The 21,779-nt window shown below is 44.9% G+C and overlaps 2 protein-coding genes across 5 annotated transcripts in view; one reads left to right on the plus strand and one right to left on the minus strand.

Annotated features, from left to right (window-relative positions):
* TENT4A (terminal nucleotidyltransferase 4A) overlaps positions 1–7,973 on the minus strand; it is a 102,160-nt gene extending 94,187 nt beyond the window's left edge. For all 4 annotated transcript variants that reach the window (XM_074945069.1, XM_074945068.1, XM_074945067.1 and 1 more), the window contains exon 1: positions 7,204–7,973. In XM_074945069.1, the coding sequence (XP_074801170.1) occupies positions 7,204–7,973 (770 nt within the window). The remainder of the gene's footprint in view (positions 1–7,203) is intronic.
* A 329-nt stretch (positions 7,974–8,302) lies between these two features.
* Positions 8,303–21,779, plus strand: part of LOC141982739 (uncharacterized) — a 93,269-nt gene continuing 79,792 nt past the window's right edge. The window contains exons 1-2 of the mRNA XM_074945073.1: positions 8,303–8,797; positions 9,665–9,809. Of these exons, the coding sequence (XP_074801174.1) occupies positions 8,625–8,797; positions 9,665–9,809 (318 nt within the window). The 5' untranslated portion in view covers positions 8,303–8,624. The remainder of the gene's footprint in view (positions 8,798–9,664; positions 9,810–21,779) is intronic.

The following is a 21,779-nucleotide window of genomic DNA, read 5'->3' on the forward strand; positions in this document are numbered from 1 at the left end:
GGCCCAGATCCTAGGTGGAGGGGTGGAGACGTGCACGCAGCTCCACACAGCTCTTGCCCGCAGGCGCCAACATCTCCAGCTCCCCTAGAGCATGGAGCTGTTGTTCAGGGAGGGGACAGAGCATGGAGCCCCGTGGCCCCCTGCCTACAAGCTGGGCATGCCACTGTCTGCTTCCGGGTAGGGACTACTAGTTTTACTACTATTTTTTACTGCCCGGCTGCCAGGGTCCCTGGGTGCTGGGCAAGGCGACTCAGTGCCTTGCATTCCGTGACCCAGTACTGGGTTGCGACCCAAACCTTGAAAACCACTGCACTAGAGGCCTCATAATGCCTTAAACAGTAGGAGACTAACCTATGTAAGGAATCACCTTCCTCCTGTCAATAGTATTTGGACAATTTGATCATCCTCACAAAAGGTACCAAGGCAGAGTCTTCAGCTGAAGGCCTCATGACTCTGGAGTGTACTCGCAAGAAAAGGAATATTGGGACACCTTCTGCATGATGCTGAAGATTTTCTTTTTGAACTTGTATGTTTAAGGGGTAAGTAAATAGACTTTTAGGCCCTATCTTTTTAAAATTTTTTAACTTTTCTGATTAACTTAATTCCCTTAACTTAATTAACTTAACGCCTCTAGGCCTTGCCATGTAATATTTTAAGTTAAAGCTGAAACATCCAAGTTGTCTGACTAGAACACTGCAATCTGAGAAATGCAACTGAATATTTTTACAAGCTTTAGTTAGGCCAATTTACTGTAAACTTTATATGAGTTCTCTTTATACACAAGTTTGATAAATGGCACAAGTAAATCCTATTAAATGCAAACCAATGAAGTGTAAGAGTAGATGATTAAAATAGTAAAATAGAAAACCGGACACTTTCTCCATCACCAGAACTTCAATGTCATCAATAGAAGTTCTTACAATGTTACAAGTAAGTTTTCTGGAATTCTTACACTTAAATTCTGATCTTACTGGTTAACTAGCAATCCTTAAATGACCAATTACTATCATTATAAATAGGGCCCTACCAAATTCACAGTCCATTTTAGTCAATTTCACGGTCATAGGATTTTTAAAATGATAAATTTCATGATTTCAGCTATTTAAATCTGAAATTTCAGTGTTGTAACTGTAGGGGTCCTGACATAAAAAGGAGTTGTGGGGCGGTGGCAAAGTTATTGGGGGAAGAGAGGGGGAGAAAGGGGCGGATTTGCGGTACTGCTTCCCTTACTTCTGTGCTGCTGCCTTCAGAGATGAGAAGCTGGAGAGCGGTGGCTGCTGACTGAGGGCCCAGCTCTGGAGGCAGCAGCACAGAAGAAAAGGTGGCAATACCATGCCATGCCATCCTTACTTTGTGCATCAGCAGCAGCACAGAAGTAAGGGTGGCATAGCATGGTATTGCCACCTTTAATTCTGCACAGCTGCTAGCAGGGCGCCACCTTCAGATTTGGGAAACGCCCCCAATTTGAGAAATGCTGGTCTCCCCTGTGAAATCTGTATTGTATAGGGTAAAAACACACACAAAAAAAAAACCAGATTTCATGGGGGGAGACCAGATTTCACTGTCCGCGACACGTCTTTCGTGGCCGTGAATTTGGTAAGGCCCTAATTATAAACAGTTAAAAATAATAATGTAGTGGCATCTGAATTAATAGAACCTTACCTAATGAGCCTTTCATTCCAATAAGGAGTGGCAGACTACACTGAAAGGCTTTTTCTTCAAAAGAAAAAGGAGTACTTGTGGCACCTTAGAAACTAACCAATTTATTTGAGCATAAGCTTTCGTGAGTAACAGCTCACTTCATCGGATGCATACTGTGGAAAGTATAGAAGATCTTTTTATACAAATCCAGGTTTTCTCCCCACTCCCCCCCCACACACACACACAAACCCACTCTCCTGTTGGAGAAACCCTGGATTTGTGCTGGAAATGGCCCAACTTGATTATCATACACATTGTAAGGAGAGTGATCACTTTAGATAAGCTATTACCAGCAGGAGAGTGGGGTGGGGGGAGAGAAAACCTTTTGTAGTGGTAAACACCCATTTTTTCATGCTTTGTGTGTATAAAAAGATCTTCTCTACTTTCCACACTATGCATCCAATGAAGTGAGCTGTAGCTCATGAAAGCTTATGCTCAAATAAATTGGTTAGTCTCTAAGGTGCCACAAGTACTCCTTTTCTTTTTGCGAATACAGACTAACACGGCTGTTACTCTGAAACCTGGCTTTTTCTTGGGCAGTCTACTAGATCTTCTTCAGCCTGGTGAGAACATTATGCCTATCCTTATAAATGAAAGCATCAAATGTTAATTTTAAAAGAGCAACTATGAAATTGCAAGAATTGTTGCTAGGCATTTGCTACTTTTCAGTTACCAGTAATGAGATTATTCCAATTACAATACATGGACATAAATTCAAAATTTCAGAGCATGTTTAAGTTACTTTAGTTTTAGTGTTTACATTTCATTGTATTGTTTCATAAATTGAATATAGTTGTCTACTGCTTTTCACCAGACTTGTGGCTGCATCACTTGCAGTGATTCCATTCTCCATTTATGAAAACAAACATGAACTAGGCAGATTGGATGTTCAATATTTATATAGTAAAATGCTATTATTCTCAAAATAGGTCCAGTCTATCACTGCAATGCTTTAAAGAGATTAAAGGACAAATTGTACCTTCAGATACTTAGAATGCAACACACACTGAATTCAATAGCTTTGTCTACACAGCAAATGTTAGTAACTGTCTTACAGCCTCTGTCACCAATGGTGCAGCTGCACCGATCATGGCAACCGTGTAAACAACAATAGAGAAAGGGTTCAGGTATTTTTTTACTTGGGCAATATTTTTATTGTACTGGTAAAAATACTTGATTTCTGTCTGCACTAGACTTTAGAACCAGCCCTAATCCACTCTTGCTGTAAGACAAATACAGTAAAAGCTCTTTTATCCAGCACTTCAACCGGCAAGCTCTATAAACCAGCATTTCCGATCTGCACTAAAAGTCTGGTTTATAGTGCGGTTGGTGCGGGGCCGGCAGGGGGTTGGAGCGTGGGAGGGGCAGCACATCATGCTCTGGGAGGGAGCTTGGGGTAGAGGACTGGGGTGTGGGAGGGGCTCAGGGTGCTGGATGGGGGGGAGGGGCGCTCCAGCAGCTCCCCATACCAGCTGTTGCTGGCAGAGGCGCAGCCAGGAGGCTCTGCAGGCACGCTGCCTCCATCCCACCTCCCTGAGCACAGACTCTGCGGCTCCCAGCCCATTGGCTGAGAACCGCAGCCAATGGGAGCTGTGGGGGGCGATGCAGACAGAGGCAGCATGCCTGCTTGCAGAGCTGCCTAGCTGCGCCTCTGCCGGAGCAACAGGGACAGGGAGCCACCGAAGGTGAGCACTTCCCCCCACCCCCCGCCCATCTGGCACCCCGAGCCCCCTCCCAGAGCCCATGACACACTGTCCGTGACCCACATCCCCCCCACACACTCCAAACTCCTCCCTCTGAGTTAACCGGCATTTTTAATTTATCAGCACCCCCACTTGCCCCAGCATGCCAGTTTAAAAAAAAAAAAAAAAAAAGCTTTTACTGTAGTGGTTTCTCTATTTACAAGGAGAGTTGACCGCCTGTCAAAGAACTATTCCTAGTTAAAAAATTATGTTGATAGAAGTTAACAAGTTTTCATAGATATCCTATATTATATGAATATGACTGTTCAAATCTGTGGAATGCCTACTTACATGCACAGTATTCACAGTACTGGTAAGTCTGAAGAGACAGGCACAAAGGATGTTACAATATATCTCATCCATCCTTTCAAGAATCAGTGTCAACCTAACAAGGTTCTTCCAAAAAAACCACACACTCCCACCACAAGGAATAAAAGTGAATTACCCAGAAGAGAGGGAAAGAAGAGTATAAGGCAGTTAACACTAAGGCCTTGGCTACACTTACAGATGTACAGCGCTGTGAGTTAAACCCGCCTTCGCACAGCTGAATAGGGAAAGCGCTGCAGTCTGTCCACACTGACAGCTGACAGCGCACTGTTGTGGCCACATATGCAGCTGCATTGGGAGCGGCGCATTATGGGCAGCTATCCCAGCATTCAAGTGGCTGCAACGTGCTTTTCAAAGGAGGGGTGGAGTGTGACAGGGAGCGTGAGGGGAGAGAGACTGGGTTTTTGGGGTACTGTGTCAGCACACTGTCTTGTAAGTACAGACACCCCCCCCCCACACACACACACTCACTGAAAGCAAATGGCAGCTGTTTCTTTTTTTTGTCACAGACGAGATAAGCAGCCACTCCTGGAAACAGATATCCCCCCCCCCGCTTCAAGTGAACATTGGCTGTCGGCACTCCAAGGGAGCCCCCTGACTGCCTCTCACACATTCAAAGCAAACAGTAGCTGTGTTTGTTTTTTTGATAAGCAGCCCCTGAAAGGGAACTCTGAAACGGCACTTCCGCATCCGGAGTTCACAAAACAAGACAGGACACTTCAGTTAAAAGGATTATGGGGAGTTTCTGGAGGTCAATCAGTGCATAATAACGTTACTCCCCGTTTACACTGGAGCATCTCCACCAATGCGCAACAGCTGTTAATTCTCTCGGGAAGGTGGAGTACCAGGAGCACTCCAGCCAGGGAGTCAGAGCACTCTACCAGTGTGGACGGGAAGTAAGGTAGAGCGCTCTGGGAGGCTTTATTGCGGTATAACGTGCAAGTGTAGCTAAAGCCTGAGGGTATGTCTACAGTGCAAAAATTCTGCAAGTGTAAGTTTCACTGGTGTTAGGGAACCAGTGAAAGTAAAGCACTGGTTTGTGTACTCACTTAATTCCTCAAGCATCAGACTGTGTTTACATTAGCAGCACTTCCATCTGCTCTAGGGCAGCTATCCCATAGTGCAGCTCTCTCCATTTTGAGGATGGGTGTTGTGGAAAGTGGTGGTGGTGGTGGGGGGGGGGGGGGGCGGGAATCATCATGGGGCATCGTGGTCCTTGCACAGCCTCCTCTCCCGGAACACTGATCAGCTCCAGTAGCTCAGCATTGCTCCAAGCAGGGGACCCTATGCTCAGTGGAGCAGGCATTGTCAACTGGCCAGATAAGTGAGCACTTGCCGAAAAAACAGGAAGGGGAGTTTCAAAGTTCCCGGGGCTTTATCGAGGAAGGGGCGAATGTCTGTTTACCTGGCATCAGAGCACCAGAGCTACTGGCCAGAGTGGTCACCTAAGCACTATGGGATATCCTCCAGCGGCTAAAAGCTATGTAAACAGGAAGGACATGTCTTCACTTGCACAGGACCACAACTGCACACCTCTCGTGGAGGTGGTTTTCTTTTTGTGGTGAAACTTCGGCATTTGGCGAGTGTAGATGTTCCCACAGTTTTTCGCAAAAAAGGACCTTTTCCGCTTTAAACGGCAAGTGTAGACATGCCCGAAGACAGAAAACAGTTAAATGGTGAGACTGAGTAAAAAGAAATACTGAAATAGAAGCTAATTGCATTTTCAATGTGAAGAAAGTCTGAACTAAACCCAAAGCTCTAACACAGAACACAATTGAATACTTTCTGAAACACCCTTATCTGTTTTCAGTGCATGCAATGAATTTTTATTTTTCAAGTGTCAGTGTGGGTGGTACAGAGGAAGAACATGTTTTAGTAACATTGATAAACACCATTCAGTAGAAATCTGAAATTGGCCCAGAAAATTAAATAAGTGAAACTATTTCAGTTTAATTAAGTTGTATGGCTCTTCTCTAAAGTTACAAGAAATAACACTCCTAAGGTTCTCCTTTCACAATTTTTGACAAGCACTATAGCACTATGAGAACCTCCTACTTTGAGTCATAGTATCATCCGGTTAGAAGGAACCCTGAGCAATCTAGTCCAACCCCCTGTCAAGATGAATAATTTGTTGAGTCATAACACAACCAAGGAAATGTTATTCTTGCTGCTAGATTAATTTGATCTTGCTAACTTTACTAATGAGTAATCTTTTGTACCTCTAGAAATTGCATTCAGCCACCCCTTCCTTGTCTCTCATTGTATACTAACCACAATAAGAGACATTTATCTATTTTCTAAATCTTCTGTAAAAATGAATTGCATCTGTTACTTCTATCTACATTCAACAGCTCTGGATTTCATACATTCCAAAAGTAAGTTTATGAAAGACTATTCATTCCCTTTCTCCAAAGCTGGTGTGAAAAAAGTGTGTTCAATACTTTTTGTACAAATACATACATTTTTTTCTGATTGGAGAGAAGGAAAGCTGAGTAAATGAAGTGAAAGATTAATTTATGTGCATTGTATACTTTAATTCAACAGGTAACTGGGCTCAGTGCAAGGGTAACTAGGTGAAATTCTACAGCTAGTTATGCAGGAGCCCAGAAGATCGAATGGTCCCTTTCTTGCCTTAAAACCTATCAATGGCAATATCAACCTACTAAGAGAAATATCCATTATGGAGTAGTAGAGACTTCTCTAGCTAAAGTGTTTTCCTATTTTTGAAGGGGAAAAAAAAAAAAGAGAACTCCATTCAAACATTCATCAATTCAACCGTTCAAGCAATATAATGAATTATTTTATATAATCTACAATTGTTGTTCATAACCCAGAATGGCTTTTCAAATCATTCAGTACACTGCCGTTATTTCCTTACAATGCCCCTTTAATCCAAAACTGGGTTTGACATGACATTTCAATCTCAACCTTTCCCTTCATGGATTTGGAAAACGGGGCCCAGCTTCTACTGTGACAGTTCTTCTGGTTGGCTGCCAATATGCAGGTTGGCTGCCAATGCCCACTCTACAATATTCATGTCTATGGCCAAAGAAGGCCATACAAATTTAATTCTGCCTCCTCTCAGGGGCTGTCCTGCCAGCATGGAGCTCCCCAAATCCGTATAATCGCAATACAGGGCCCAAAGCAGTAATTTATGTAAATGCTTTTTATAAGAGGTTCATTTAATCCTCCTGCCCTTTTACTATTTTTACAGCCGGCTCGGAGCCCGCTCCAGACTAGTTTGTGCCTCCCACTCCTACCCCTGGCAGGAACCAACACTCTTCCCTCTTCCCCCCGAATTGGTTACAACAGGGGAAGAGGCCATTTCCTACAGTTTATGGCTACAAGAGGGAGAGCCCCGTTTCTCCACCACTCCAGGCTCTCCCCTCCTAGGGGGGGCTGCTGATTCCCTCCCCCGGATGGGGGTACTCACCCCTGTACCCCCGAGCTGTATTGCCTGGTTTTCCAGGGTGTGCCGGGTCTCTGCGGCGCTGTCTGTGGCGGCTGCCGAAGCGCCTGCTGGCGGGGACAGTTATTCAGCGCAGCCCCCCGACTGCCGGATAGCAGGTAATTCATCCCATACGTGCTAGCTTTATTCTCCCGTTTCCTGCGGCCCGGGTGATACTGATGCTGCTGCTGCTGCGGGGAGGCGGGCGGAGGTTGGTGCGGGCTGCTCGCCGCGGGCTGCGGAGGCTGGTGCGCGGGGCGCTGGCTACTCACTTTGCCCTCGTTGAAGTTAAAAAACTCCCCGGGTCCAGCCCCGCTACCGCGAGCCCCGGCCCGGCCGCACGAGGAGCCGCTGCTGCAGGAGCCCGAGGAGGAGAAGCCGGGGCTCTCGGTGCCCGATTCCACAGAGGAGCAAGAGGACGAGGAGGACACAGAGGGGGATTTCTGCAGCCGCCTCCCTCCCTCGCTGCTGCCCCCCGCGGAGCCGGCGGCGGGGACCAGCCCGGTCAGCAGGTCCGGGGGAGAGGGTGAGGGCGGCGGGGAGCAGCACAGGCCGCCGCCCCCGGGCGGCCCAAGCCTGGCGTGGCTGCAGGCGGTGGGCGGGGAGGCGACGGGGTCCAGGGCCGGGGAGTTGAGGCAGAGGTAGTGCGGGAAGCCACGGCCACCCGCGCCCTGCGAGGTCTCCCAGATCTGCATCCACAGCGCATTGGCGGGGCCTTTCTGCTCGGGCTGGATCCAGGCCACGCGGGGATCCATCCACCCCGCCCGCGCCCCCGGCCGGCCCCGCTCACCGCGGCTCCTCCGCCCGGCGCCGGGTCCGGAGCGGCGCTAGACACGCGCCGCGGGCAGCAGCATTGGCAGGGGACGGGAGGGAGGCTCGGCAGGGAGAGCCCGGCTCTGGCGCCCCGTGACCGGGAGAGGGGAGGCCGCGCGAAGTGGCCCGGCCCGGCTTTGCCTGAAGCGCGGCGGTCGCTGTCCTAATGTGGCGTCCCCTCGCCGGAGCCAGAACCAATAGTGCGCATGCGCAGCAGATTTTAAACCTTCACTGGATACGGCCGCCCTGGCAACCGACCATGCGCACTGGGAGCAGTGCTGCCTCGCTGAGGGAGGTGGCTCGGAACGTTCCTTCAGCATCTCCCCGCGCGCTCCCGGCGCGTGGAATTTTGGAACTGTTCAGAAAATCCGAGGGTCTTTGCCCCACTACGCTTGCGCACTGCCGCGTGGAACTTTATGTAGCTCCGGAGGGAGTCCGGCCTGTCGTGCTGCTGCTGCGGGGTTTCCTCTGCTCCAGCCATGGGCTTCCTTGACTCCCTGAGGGGCAGCGGCGTGGCGCGCGCCTGCACAGCCAGGCCCTCCGCAGTGTTGAGCAAGGGCAGGCCCTAGCAGCAGCCTCAGCGTGGCTGGTCCATGCGCCCTACTCACGAGAGCCTTTCTGCAGCATCTCTACCAAGCGCTCTGCCTAACAGCTCCACTGTAGCCGGAGCTGCCAGGCCGGGCTGTCGGCGTTATACTGCATTTCCCACACGCAAGGGCTGTTTTTCAGTCCGATCTGTTCAGTCACCTCCTGTGAGTAAAGGAAGGTGCATTGGCAATTTGGCTGGCATGTTGGAGAAAGCTCCCAGATTAACCCCACTCTGAGATTTGGATAAATAAGGGCGCACCCCCATCCCAGATAAAGCAGTTGCAAACATTCCTTTGGCTTTAAGGAAGCAGGATGGGTCCCTTTATTTGGTGAGATGCTTAAGTGGTGAGGGAGGGAGGCTGGAACTGTCTGGAACAACCAGTTCCAGCCAGTTCTTTGTCTCGAATTTACCAAACCATGTGCTTATTTAGGCTGAAGTTTTTCAGTGGCATAGTAGCTGTTTAAGCGTCTAATGGAGTGCAGCTATACAGAGTTACTACTTTAAGTCAAACAGCCTGTTAAGCTGCAGCCTGCAGTCAGGGGCGATGACCCTTCAGCACCAGCTCTTGGAGGCACTGAGCCTCCCACAGTCACAATGGCTGGTTTGTAGAGGTCTGCAGCAATTCTGAAAGGTAGGCTCAGTGTTCCCCCAGTCCTCAGGGAGTTCAGATGTACAAATCTCATAGGGGCAACATGTAAGTGTATTCATGGCCCTGTTACCCCAAAATCTCTGAGTAGAATAATAAGGAGGTGACATATACAACAGGTTCAACTCCTACCAGCATCTATCAACTGGGAGAATTAGAAATCTGTGTGCCTCCTGCCCGTGTTGCATTGAAATAAAGGATAGAGAGAATATAACCTTAAACAGAAAGAAGATTTATTAAAGGATAGATACAACTGGGGAAAGATTCACTGTCAGGAACACTACAAATACCCACAAATAGATTCCAGCAAGAGGGCATAAAGCCCAGACCCTTAAACTGTCCCTTGATTGAACTAATAAATGCCCAAAAAATAATTGCTGTGTCTCTTCTAGCTGCAGATGGAGGACACCGGCAACGGATGGTCCGTCTCAGGATCTCTGGAACATCGGAGGATCTGGCTCTCTACTGCCAAAGCAGGAGATCAACAGATCTGGGCTGATAGCAAAGTCTTCACTGGATCCTTTGGTGGATTACAGGAGTCAGGTAAGTATCAGAGTCCTTAACAAATGTTTGTAGCCAAAGTCTTGATCCGATGCCGCACAAAGAACCTGGACACGGCTGCCTCGATGGTAGACAGCACCTGCATCACCACTGACAGTCCCTTATATGCTCTCTGTGGCACATATTCCTGAGGCACACTCTGACAGGCACTGCTCCCAACCAGTTCCAGCCAGTTCTCAGTCCCTCAAGTTCTGGCGGGAAACAGAGCTTTGGCGGGAAAATGCCATGAAGAAGGGTACCAAGATGGAGTTCAAACCCTTCCTATCATATGCGCCATCTTGAATTTCTAAACTCCATTTTGAACTGTAGCAACATTCATAACAGAATATAATCATGTACCAAAAACACCTTACAGCCCCACACCAGCTTTTGCTAGCTGAGGTGGGAGAGAGGCAGGGCCAGAGCCCCCGGAAGAGACTGGTGCATTAGCCAGGAGCAGGTTCCTCCTGCATTGCACCATAGTAAGCATAAATGAGCCTTTCCTTTAAATCAGAAGTTGTAATTATGGTATCAGCCTAAATTTATATTTAAAACAATTTGTTGACCTAATGTCACTGTCCTTACTAATGCAGAACTTTTACGAACTTAAAGGGGCTAGCTAGACCATGGCTTATTCCATGGGGGATGGGGAAGCAATCTTTGCAGAGTGGTGACACACCCATGTGGGTGAGAGGAGCCTTGACATCATTCAGCCATATTGAAATTCTGGGAGGCAGGCAGGTGCAAGCCCACCCGTGTCTAAAGGCTCCTCCCCCAGCCTTGAGGAAGGAGCCACTGGACCTAGGACTAAACTGGTGATGGGGAACAACTAAGGAATAATAGGTTCAGGAGTGAGGGGTCATAGGTTCAAAACTAGGGATGCAAAGTGTTAACCCTGCAATGTTAACTATGTTGGTGAGGATGGTATAGGCCAGATATACCTTGCAGCTAATTAGCAGGATCTTGGACCTTTATCCAGTATCTATCACCTGAGGGTTAGAAGGGAAAGATAGTGTGCCTCCCTATCCCATGATGCAAATGGATAGAGGAGAGAGAAGAATAAAGTAAACAGATAACAGCTTTTATTTAAACAGGTAACTTAATAAGAAACAACAGTGAGATGTGGTTTGACAGTTTGAGTTTAAAACCCAGGCCCAACCAAATAGGTTCCCTGGCAATAAACAAGTAAACCTAAAATAAAAATACCCCAGATACTGCACCATTTCTAGGTGTTGATAGGCAGTAGATGACACCGTTGTCACTAAACTGAGAGGAGAGGTAGATACGCTGGAGGGTAGGGATAGGATACAGAGAAGATTAGGTTTGGAAGAGACCTCGGGAGGTCATCTAGTCCAACCCCCTGCTCAAAGCAGAACCAACGCCAACTAAATCATCCCAGCCAGGGCTTTGTCAAGCCGGGCCTTAAAAACCTCTAAGAATGGAGATTCCACCACCTCCCCAGGTAATCCATTCCAGTGCTTCACCACCCTCCTAGTGAAATAGTGTTTCCTAATATCCAACCTAGACCACCCCCACCGCAACTTGAGACTATTGCTTCTGGTTCTGTCATCTGCCACCACTGAGAACAGCTGAACTCCATCCTCTTTGGAACCCCTATTCAGGTAGTTGAAGGCTGCTATTAAGTCCCCCCTCACTCTTCTCTTCTGCAGACTAAACAAGCCCAGTTCCCTCAGCCTCTCCTCATAAGTCATGTGCCCCAACCCCCTCATCATTTTTGTTGCCCTCTGCTGGACACTCTCCAATTTGACCACATCCTTTCTGTAGTGGTGGGTCCAAAACTGGATGCAATAATCCAGATGTGGCCTTACCAGTGCCGAATAGAGGGGAATAATCACTTCCCTCAATCTGCCGGCAGTGCTCCTATTAACGCAGCCCAATGTGCCATTTGCCTTCTTGGCAACAAGGGCACACTGCTGACTCATATGCAGCTTCTCATCCACTGTGATCCCCAGGTCCTTTTCTGCAGAACTGCTGCTTAGCCAGTCGGTCCCCAGCCTGAATCTGATGGGATTCTTCCATCCTAAGTGCGGGACTCTGCACTTGTCCTTGTTGAACCTCATCAGATTTCTTTTGGCCCAATCCTCCAATTTGTCTAAGTCTCTCTGGACCCTATCCCTACCCTTCAGCATATCTACCTATCCCCCCAGTTTAGTGTCATCTGTGAACTTGCTGAGGGTGCAATCCATCCCATCATCCAGATCATTAATAAAGATGTTGAACAAAACCAGCCCCAGGACTGACCCTTGGGGCACTCTGCTTGATACTGGCTGCCAACTAGGTATCGAGCCATTGATCACTACCTGTTGAGTCCAACAATCTAGCCAGCTTTCTATCCACCTTATAGTCCATTCATCCAATCTGTACTTTTTTAACTTGCTTGTAAGAATACTGTGGGAGACCATACCAAAAGCCTTGCTAAAGTCAAGATATGTCATATCCACTGCTTTCACCATATCCACAGAGCCAGTTATCTCATCAGAGAAGGCAATCAGGTTGGTAAGGCATGACTTGCCCTTGGTGAATCCATGTTGACTGTTCCTGATCACCTTCCTCTCCTTCAAGTACTTCAAAATGGATTCCTTGAGGACCTGATTCATGATTTTTCCAGGGACTGAGTTGAGGCTGGCCGGTCTGTAGTTTCCCGGTTTCTCCTTCTTCCCTTTTTTAAGGATGGGCACTATATTTTCCTTTTTCCAATCGTCTGGGACCTCCACCAATTGCCACGAGTTTTCAGAGATAATGGCCAATGGGTCTACAATCACATCAGCCAACTCCCACAGCACCCTTGGATGCATTAGATCTGGACCCATGGACTTGTGCATGACCAGCTTTTCTAAATAGTTCTTAACCTGTTCTTTCACCACTGAGGGCTGCTCACCTCCTCCCCATACTGTATTGCCCAGGACAGCAGTATGGGAGCTGACCTTGTCTGTGAAGACCAAGGCAAAAAAAGCATTGAGTACTTCAGCTTTTTCCACATCATCTGTCACTAGGTTGCCTCCCCCATTCAGTAAGGGTCCCATACTTTCTCTGACCTTTTTCTTGTTGGTAACATACCTGTAGAAACCCTTCTTGTTACCCTTCACATCCCTTGCTAGCTGCAACTGCAGTTGTGTTTTGGCCTTCCTGATTATACCCCTGCATGCTCAAGCAATATTTTTATATTCTATAGTCATCTGTCCAAGTTTCCACTTCTTGTAAGCTTCCTTTCTGTGTTTAAGCTCACTGAAGATTTCACTGTTAAGCCAGGCTGGTCGCCTGCCATATTTGCTATTCTTTCTGCACATCGGGATGGTATGTTCCTGCGCCCCCAATAAGGCTTCTTTAAAATACAGCCAGTTTGTTAGTTCAACATGCTATGAGAGGTTGGACCCCCCTTTCAGGGTGCCACCTGATATGCTGGGGTCCCACTCAGCCCGCCCGTTCCACCAGCCTGGGCTCCCTCACCCTGTCCTGCTGTGCCAGGCACACAGACACAGGTAGGGACACACCCAGTTGTAGAATCACACAGAGTCTGCAATCAGCTCTGTGTGGGAAGTCTGAGCTCGGGGATTGCCCAGCACTCAAGTGCACACACCCTTTGGAGTGTAAACCCAAAATTATATTGTCTTGCAGTGTATAGAGACCTATACAGCATAACCTCATGAAGTTGGCTCCCTCCCTCATTGTGGAGGAAGATGTGCACAGCTTCCCCCCGACCCCCAGTTATGAATAGTACAAACTGGGTTTTAGAATAAACAAAAAAGCAAGTTTATTAACTACAAAAGGTATATTTTATGTGATTATAAGGGATAGCAAACAGATTAAAGCAGATTACTGAGCAAATAAAACAAACGTGCAAACTAGCCTTAATAATTTAAAGAAATTGGCTATAAATATTAATTTCTAACCCTAAATGTTGTTTTATGCAGGTTGCAGAGTTTCTTGAAGGTAAACTGCACTGCTTGCAGCTTAAATCTCCAGGTATTCCCTTCACAGGCTGACCTTTCTTGCCTTGGCTCAGCCCCTGCCCTCACCCCCCACCAGCTTAGTTCCTTTGTTTCTTCATGTGTTTTCAGCAGTCTTCCATCTTGACGGGGAGGCAGTGGAGAAGAGCCTAGATTAACTCACTCCCCAGCCTTAAATAGGATTTACATGTGGCGGGAATCCTTTGTTTCCTAGTTTTACCCTCACCCCCGTCCAGTGAAAAAATACCAGAAGTCCTAAATGATGTCCAGTACCAGGTGACATGATGACCTGACCCTGTTAAAGCAGTATCACAGGAAACTTCTCAGGAAGGAGGGAGATTAGCATCTTCAAAGTCCTACTGCCCTTCCTAATGGCCCATCCAGGCTGATTGCTTACTGTCTGGTGGGTGTGCAAGCACTTTTGTAAATGATAAATAGTCCATATTCCTAACTTCAGATAAATAATGCATGCATACAAATAGTATAATCACAGTCAGTCAATCACAACCTTTCCAATGACATCTCACATGACCAATCTTGCATAGATCATATCGTAATTATCCCATATTCATATCATAACAATATTTCTATGAAGAATATGGAGCTATCACATGTGAATATTTTTCTTTGGAGGGATTATTTTGTGGAGGTGTTCCCTTCTCTGAGAAGAGAACAAAGTGGATTTGGGGGAGGAGTTTGAAGAAGAGAATAGCTTGATGGGCTGCATTACAAGAGAGGAAATCTTGCATAGTCATTTACTTTGTTCACAGCAACCTATAGTTCTAGAAGGTTATGGGGAAGCGGAGAGATAATTTATATGAGCTTTCCTCGCTAAGGAGCTTAGCAATTCTGAGTCACCTACATTTTGGAGGGACAGGGAAACTAAGCATCAGGAAGTCGTATTTCCTGAAAACATCTGCTTCCCCTTCCACAACTTCAGCAGCTATAAAGGTCATAGTGAAATTGTAGCCTCATTGAATCCAAAGGCAAAACCCTCATTGACTTCAATAAGACAGCTGTACTCAGATTTCATTTCAGTAAGTGAAGAAATTCAGCTATAAAAGTTTACAGTCAATGTAATATTCAAGATTTTTATAGTCCTTTTTTCTACTCTGAATAATTTGTAGTTGTAGGCTTGATACAGTGATTTTCTTGTTGAAATATGTTTGGTCTGTTGTGTATTTATGTGCTAAGGTACATATACTGTTTTCTTTTGTGGGGGGAATGTAGGGGAACAGTATTGAATTATTTGTCTGAAGTAAAAATATATACAAAGATTCATACAGACTTTGCAAAAAACTAAAAAGGTAGGTCAATTTTTCCTTTGAAATTTGTTCCATTTACTCAGAGAGAGTTAATAATTCAGGAAACTCCTTATTAGATCCCATTTCTCTTTCCACGAGAGAGATAAGGTGAGTGAGGTAATATCTTTTATTGGTGAGAGAGAGAAGCTTTCAAGCCACACAGAGCTGTTCTTCGGGACACTAAAGTAATGAACTGACACTGGTTATGGCTTATTACAACAACCTGTAATCCACTAACCACCTCTTTTTGTCCTATGACTGCAGAGGGGTTAACAGGCCACTCTATCTTGAAAGGTCCCTTAGAATATGTACTACCTACTTATGATAAACAATCTGTTCCACCTTGCGTTTAGCTATGAGGCTCAGAGTACCTTTCCCAGACCTGAAGAAGAGTTCTGTGTATCAGACAAGCTTGTCTTTCTCACCAACAGCAGTTGGTCCAATAAAAAATATTACCTCACCCACTTTGTGTCTCTAATATCCTGTCATTGGCCACTGTGAGAAGACAGGATACTGGGCTAGATGGACTTTTAGTCTGAGCCAGTACGGCTATTCTTATGTTCTTATGACTGACATGGCTGCAACTACGCTGAAGACAAATATGGTCGGTGTTTAATGAGCAACTGGGGTTTACACCTGTGTATTCCCTTCCCTACTCAAAATTTATTTAATTTTATTACTTCAACACTAAATGGAATTCCGAGTCCTCCATCCCTCAGTCCTGAGGAGCTTTGCCTGCAGCTTGTCCATTTACTCAAGTTATCCTTTTAAAATAACTTTTATTCAAGGCTTTGCATACTTAATAGTGAGCTGAACCTACGTTTTGTTGCAAGCACCTTTGGTTTCTGCAGCATACAGAAGGTTCTGTGGGGGTTTCATTTAAATTAAGAAATCTATACTTATTAAATTAAATATTAAATACAGTTAATACTGTATTATTTATTTTGATAAAAGATTCAATTTATTTTATGCTGTCCACACATTTTTTTTTTAAACTCTGCAGATTTTTGGGTTGACACACAGCTGCTATATAGAAGCAGTTAGGATTGGAGCAACAATTAGAGGTTTTTACCTCTTGAGAAGTAATGTAGACAGTTTGGGATTGTGGGATAAACACATTAGCTGGATGTTCCTGTTACAATCATCAGAACTTATAGTTAGCAATGTTGACATTTAAATTGATATCTTCAGGTTTCCCCATTGAAGAGACTAGGACAAGTCACTCCTCTCAGAGGACCCTTCTGTGGCAAAGGGTCAATTCTGACCAATTTCTGTGACTCTGATTTTATTAAACAAAATAAATCACTAGTCCTAATCCACAGCTCTTCCTATAAACAGTCTTGAAAACATATTCTAAGCATAAAGAAATTGAAGTCACCGTAGTCAGATACTTTATAATATATAATCATACATATATACATACAATCATACAATCAAGACATATCTGGTCCGATGCAAATGCGGTGGGTGGGTAGGAATTTTCAAAGATACTTAAATGGCAATTGAAGCACCCAGCTCACATTGACTGGGAGCTGAACTGGTTTTTGTGCTTTTGAAGTCTCCCACAGAAATGGACTGGCAGGGATGGATGGATGCCCTCTGGTTCCACCTGCAGAAAGAACACAGTGGTTTATATCAGAGCTTGCACCTGCAAGTTAAGGAATATGAGGCTTTAAACCAGAATTATGAGCAACAGAAGCAAGCTTGAGATTGAGGCTATAATGTTTTTTGTTGCTGGTCATTTTGTGGCACTAGATAAGTCAGCTTGTTTCTCATTAGGACTACATCAGTTTCCAAAGCATTGATGATTCACGTGAACTATAACTACAAGGAGAATACTGTAAAAAACAAACATACACTGCTAACCTTACATTATATGTAAGAGTATACATTAAACTAACCTCACCCTAGCCAAACCACATATGGTAACAGAGAGTAACCCAGCCTCTACATAGCTAAACCACATGTAAAATCATGCTGTAAGACAGCTTTAGTAATCAAACTGTTAAACAATAATAGAATACCATTTATTTAAATATTTTTGAATGTTTTCTACATTTTAAAATATATTGATTTCAATTACAACACAGAACACAAAATGTACAGTGCTCACTTTATATTTATTTTTATTACATATATTTGCACTGTTAAAAACAAAATAAATTCTGTTTTTTAATTCATCTAATACAAGTATGGTAGTGCAATCTCTTTGTCATGAAAGTTGAACTTACAAGTGTAGAATTATGTACCAAAAAAACTGCACTCAAAAATAAAACAATTTAAACCTGTAGAGCCTACAAGTCCACTCGGTTGTACTTCTTGTTCAGCCAATCGCTGAGACAAACAAGTTTGTTTACATTTGCAGGAGATAATGCTGTCCATTTCTTGTTCACAATGTCACCTGAAAGTGAGAACAGGTGTTCGCATAGCACTATTGTAGCCAACGCCACAAGATATTTACATGCCAGATGCACTAAAGGTTCATATGTACCTTCATGCTTCAACCACCATTCCAGAGGACATGCATCCATGCTGATGACGGGTTCTGCTCGAGAACAATCCAAAGCAATGCAGACTGACGCATGTTCATTTTCATCATCTGAGTCAGATGCCACCAGCAGAAGATTGATTTTCTTTTTTGGTGGTTCAGGTTCTGTAATTTCCACATCGGAGTGTTGCTCTTTTAAGACTTCTGAAAGCATGCTCCTCACCTCATCCCTCTCAGATTTTGGAAGGCACATCAGATTCTTAAACCTTGGGTCGAGTGCTGTAGCTATCTTTAGAAATCTCACATTAGCACCTCCTTTGTATTTTGCCAAATCTGCAATGCAAGTGTTCTTAAAACGAACAACCTGCTGGGTCATCATCTGAGACGTCTATAATGTGAAATACATGGCAGAATGCAGGTAAAACAGAGCAGGAGACATGCTATTCTCCCCCCATGAGTTCAGGCAAAATTTAATCAATGCATTATTTTTTTATCTTGCATCATCAGCACGGAAGCATGTCCTCTGGAATGGTGTCCGAAGCATAAAGGGGCATATGAATGTTTAGCATATTTGGCATGTAAATATCTTGCAATGCCCGCTACAAAAGTTCCATGCGAACGCCTGTTCTAATTTCAGGTGACGTAAATAAGAAACAGTCAGCATTATCTCCTGGAAATGTAAACAAACTTGTTTCTCTTAGCGATTGGCTGAACAAGAAGTAGGACTGAGTGGACTTTTAGGCACTAAAGGTTTACAATGTTTTGTTTATGAGTGCAGTTATGTAACAAAAAACCCCTACATTTGCAAGTTGCCCTTTCATGATAAAGAGATTGCACTACAGTACTTGCATGAGATGAATTGAAAAATACTATTTCTTTTGTTTATCTTTTTTACAGTGCAAATATTTGCAATCAAAAATAATAATATAAAGTGAGCACTAGACACTTTGTATTCTGTGCTGTAATTGAAATCAATACATTTGAAAATGTAGAAAAAATCCAAAAGTATTTAATAAATTTCAGTTGGTATTCTGTTGTTTAACAGTGCAATTAAAACTGCGATTAATCGTGATTAATTTTTTTGAGTTAATTGTGTGAGTTACTTGCAATTAATCAACAGCCTTAATAAATATTAGACCCACTCAACTCTAATTCTAACATATTCTGACATCTTGTGGCAGGTCATTTAAGGGATGCTGCTTCGGTTTAAAATTTTAAAGTATGTTCTTACTTCGTTATACCAAATTTTGAATACAACAATTGAAACAACTGTAGAAAAATCTAGATTATTTTCTGTAATTTAGGTTACTTACTTGTTGCAATTCACCAAACTTTGAATAAATCATTTAACTTTTGGAAACATCTTAATAGAGCAATGCCCCATGAGTTTATACTGCACCTGCCTGTGGCTAGGAGACCATCTACACGTTTTTGGAAGGTGGCGGGTGCATTCCGCAGCCCGAAAGGGAGCATATTAAATTCATACAGCCCGACATGTGTGATGAAGGCTGACCTTTCCTTGGCGGATTCATCTAGCGGTACCTGCCAGTACCCCTTGGTTAAGTCCAAGATAGAGATGAACTGGGCCCTTCCCAGTTTTTCCAGTAGTTCATCTGTGCGTGGCATTGGATAGTTGTCTGGGCGAGTTACAGCATTTAGCTTACGGTAGTCCACACAAAAACGTATCTCCCCATCTGGTTTGGGAACTAGAACCACTGGAGATGCCCATGCACTGCCAGAGGGGCGGATTACACCCATCTGTAGCATATCCTGGATCTCCTGTTCTATAGCAGTTTTAGCTTGAGGAGACACCCGATAAGGTTGGGCTCTAATTGGATGAGCATTACCTGTGTCAATGGAGTGGTATGCCCGTTCAGTCAGTCCTGGGGTGGCTGAGAACGTCGGCTCGTAACTAGTGCACAGCTCCTTGATCTGCTGTCGCTGCGTACGCCCAAGGGTCATGGAGAGGTTCACCTCTTCCACACCACCAGCACTTTTCCCTTCGTAGTAGACACCTTCAGGCCACTCAGCATCATCTCCTCCCTGGGCTGTAAACTGACAAACCTTTAATTCTCTGGAATAGAAGGGCTTTAGAGAATTAATATGGTAAACCTTAGGCTTTCGGTTGGAGGTGGGGAATGCTATGAGATAATTAACAGCTCCCAGGCGCTCTTGGACCGTGAATGGCCCTTCCCACAAGGTTTCCATTGTATGGGCCTGGAGCGCCTTCAAGACCATGACCTGGTCTCCTACTTGGAAGGAACACTCTCTGGCATGTGTGCACAGTCTCTCAAAGGTGAGAAAATATTCAGCAATATCACTGGATTCATCATACTGTGGACATAGTCGCTCCCATTTGTGGATATCCAGTGATATTTGTGGATTTTTGGGGAAGGATTGTTAGGGTTATTTGGTATATTCTGCTGAGCCCTTGCCTTCTCTATCTCCAGGGTATGCTTCCTCTCTTTTTCCCTCTTCTCCATTTCTTTTTCTTTTGTCTCCATAGCTCTCCTGTGGGCAGCCTCTTGGGCAGCCTCCTCTGTCGTAGCCCTGGCTTTTTCTCTGTCCGTTTCTGCCTCCCTAGCAGCTTTTTCTTTGGCTGCTTCTGCCTCCCTAGCTGCTTTTTCTTTGGCCGCTTGTGCATCAATCTCCATCTATCTGAGTTCTACCTGTCTTTCATGTTCCTTCGGTCTTTCCTCAGCTTCAGATCTGGCTAATTCCAGTTTCTGTTGGACATTGCTTTCTGTCATCCTAGCCTCTCTATACTTAACCTAGCTGTACCCGAGAGTTAGAAAGAAAAAAAAAACCCTGCTTGTGAATTCCTAATTCGCTGTGCTGTAACCTGATACCTTTGCCTCTGATAGCTGTTCCCAGCCTATAGAAAAATCCTTTTGTTAAAAAACTAACACCTCTGCCTCCAGACAAAGAGACAGAAAACCCTCTAGCTGCTCTCAGTAAAAAAATAAAACCTCTTCAGGTCTGTGCTTTTGATTCAAAATGATCTCTGGTTCAAAATGATCCCAGCGCTCTGCCACTACATCAGGGTTCCCGCCCCACTCTGAACTGTAGGCAAAACCTTACGTTCAAAAAGACACAAAAACAGGAATACGCATTTCCTCTAGCACAGTGATTTCACAAGCCAAAACAAAGAAAACCTAATGCATTTTCTAGCTAGATTACTTACTAACTTTACAGGAGTTGGAGGGCTTGCATCCTTGATCTGTTCCCAGCAAAGGTATCACACAGACAGACAAGCCTTTTCCCCCCTCCAGATTTTAAAGTATCTTGTCCCCTCATTCGTCATTTTTGGTCATGTGCCAGCCAGGTTACCTGAGGTTCTTAACCCTTTGCCTCTGGCCAGGAGGGATTTTATAGCACTGTAGACGGAAAGGTGGTTACCCTTCCCTTTATATTTATGACACGGGCACACAATACTCAATAGCGGACAGTCTCAGTCGCAAGTTCCCACACTATCACAAATAGGAGATAAACCCAGCAGTACTTCACAACCTATTCAGATACTGGGTCACACCAACCACAGACCTGTTCACTACTTACCTGAACAAGAAATGTCCATGCTATTGCTCCAGAGCTGGGATTGGGCAACACTCCCTGGGCGATGATCTTCCCTGGGACAGGGGCTTTCTTTATGGCTTTCCTCTTGTTTCCCCTACTGTTGAAAGTCCTATTAAAAAGAGAAGGCGTACACATCATACTGATTGCTCCCACTTGGCCGAGACAGACTTGGTACCATTACCTGTCACAATTTGTGAGGTGCCCACTGATCTCTTTCCTATCCACTCGATAACTCCTCTCCCAGAATGAAGGATGCACTCTACATCCCAACCCAGGGATTCTCTGCCTCAAAGCTTGGCTCCTTCATGGTTCGAGTGCATAGAAAGCATGAAGGAGGTACAAGAGGTATTACTGCACTGTAGACAGTCCTCAACACATCATACTTACATACAAAAGTGGTCCAGGTTTCAGGTTTGGTGTAATTCTCAACAAATTTATCAGGTATCTGTGACTCTTCCAAAGATCCTAGACTAAGTCCTGATTTTTTAAGAGTCCGTACAGTCTCTCAGTTCACTCAGGGTCCACTAAATAGCTATAACAGCCTTCCACCAATCAGTAGAGGGATACTCAGTGCTATCACACCCAATCACAAAACGATTCTTAAGGGGTATAATAAACCTTTTTCCACAACCCTAAC

Source organism: Natator depressus, chromosome 2, assembly GCF_965152275.1.
Source record: "Natator depressus isolate rNatDep1 chromosome 2, rNatDep2.hap1, whole genome shotgun sequence".
Taxonomy (NCBI): domain Eukaryota; kingdom Metazoa; phylum Chordata; order Testudines; family Cheloniidae; genus Natator; species Natator depressus.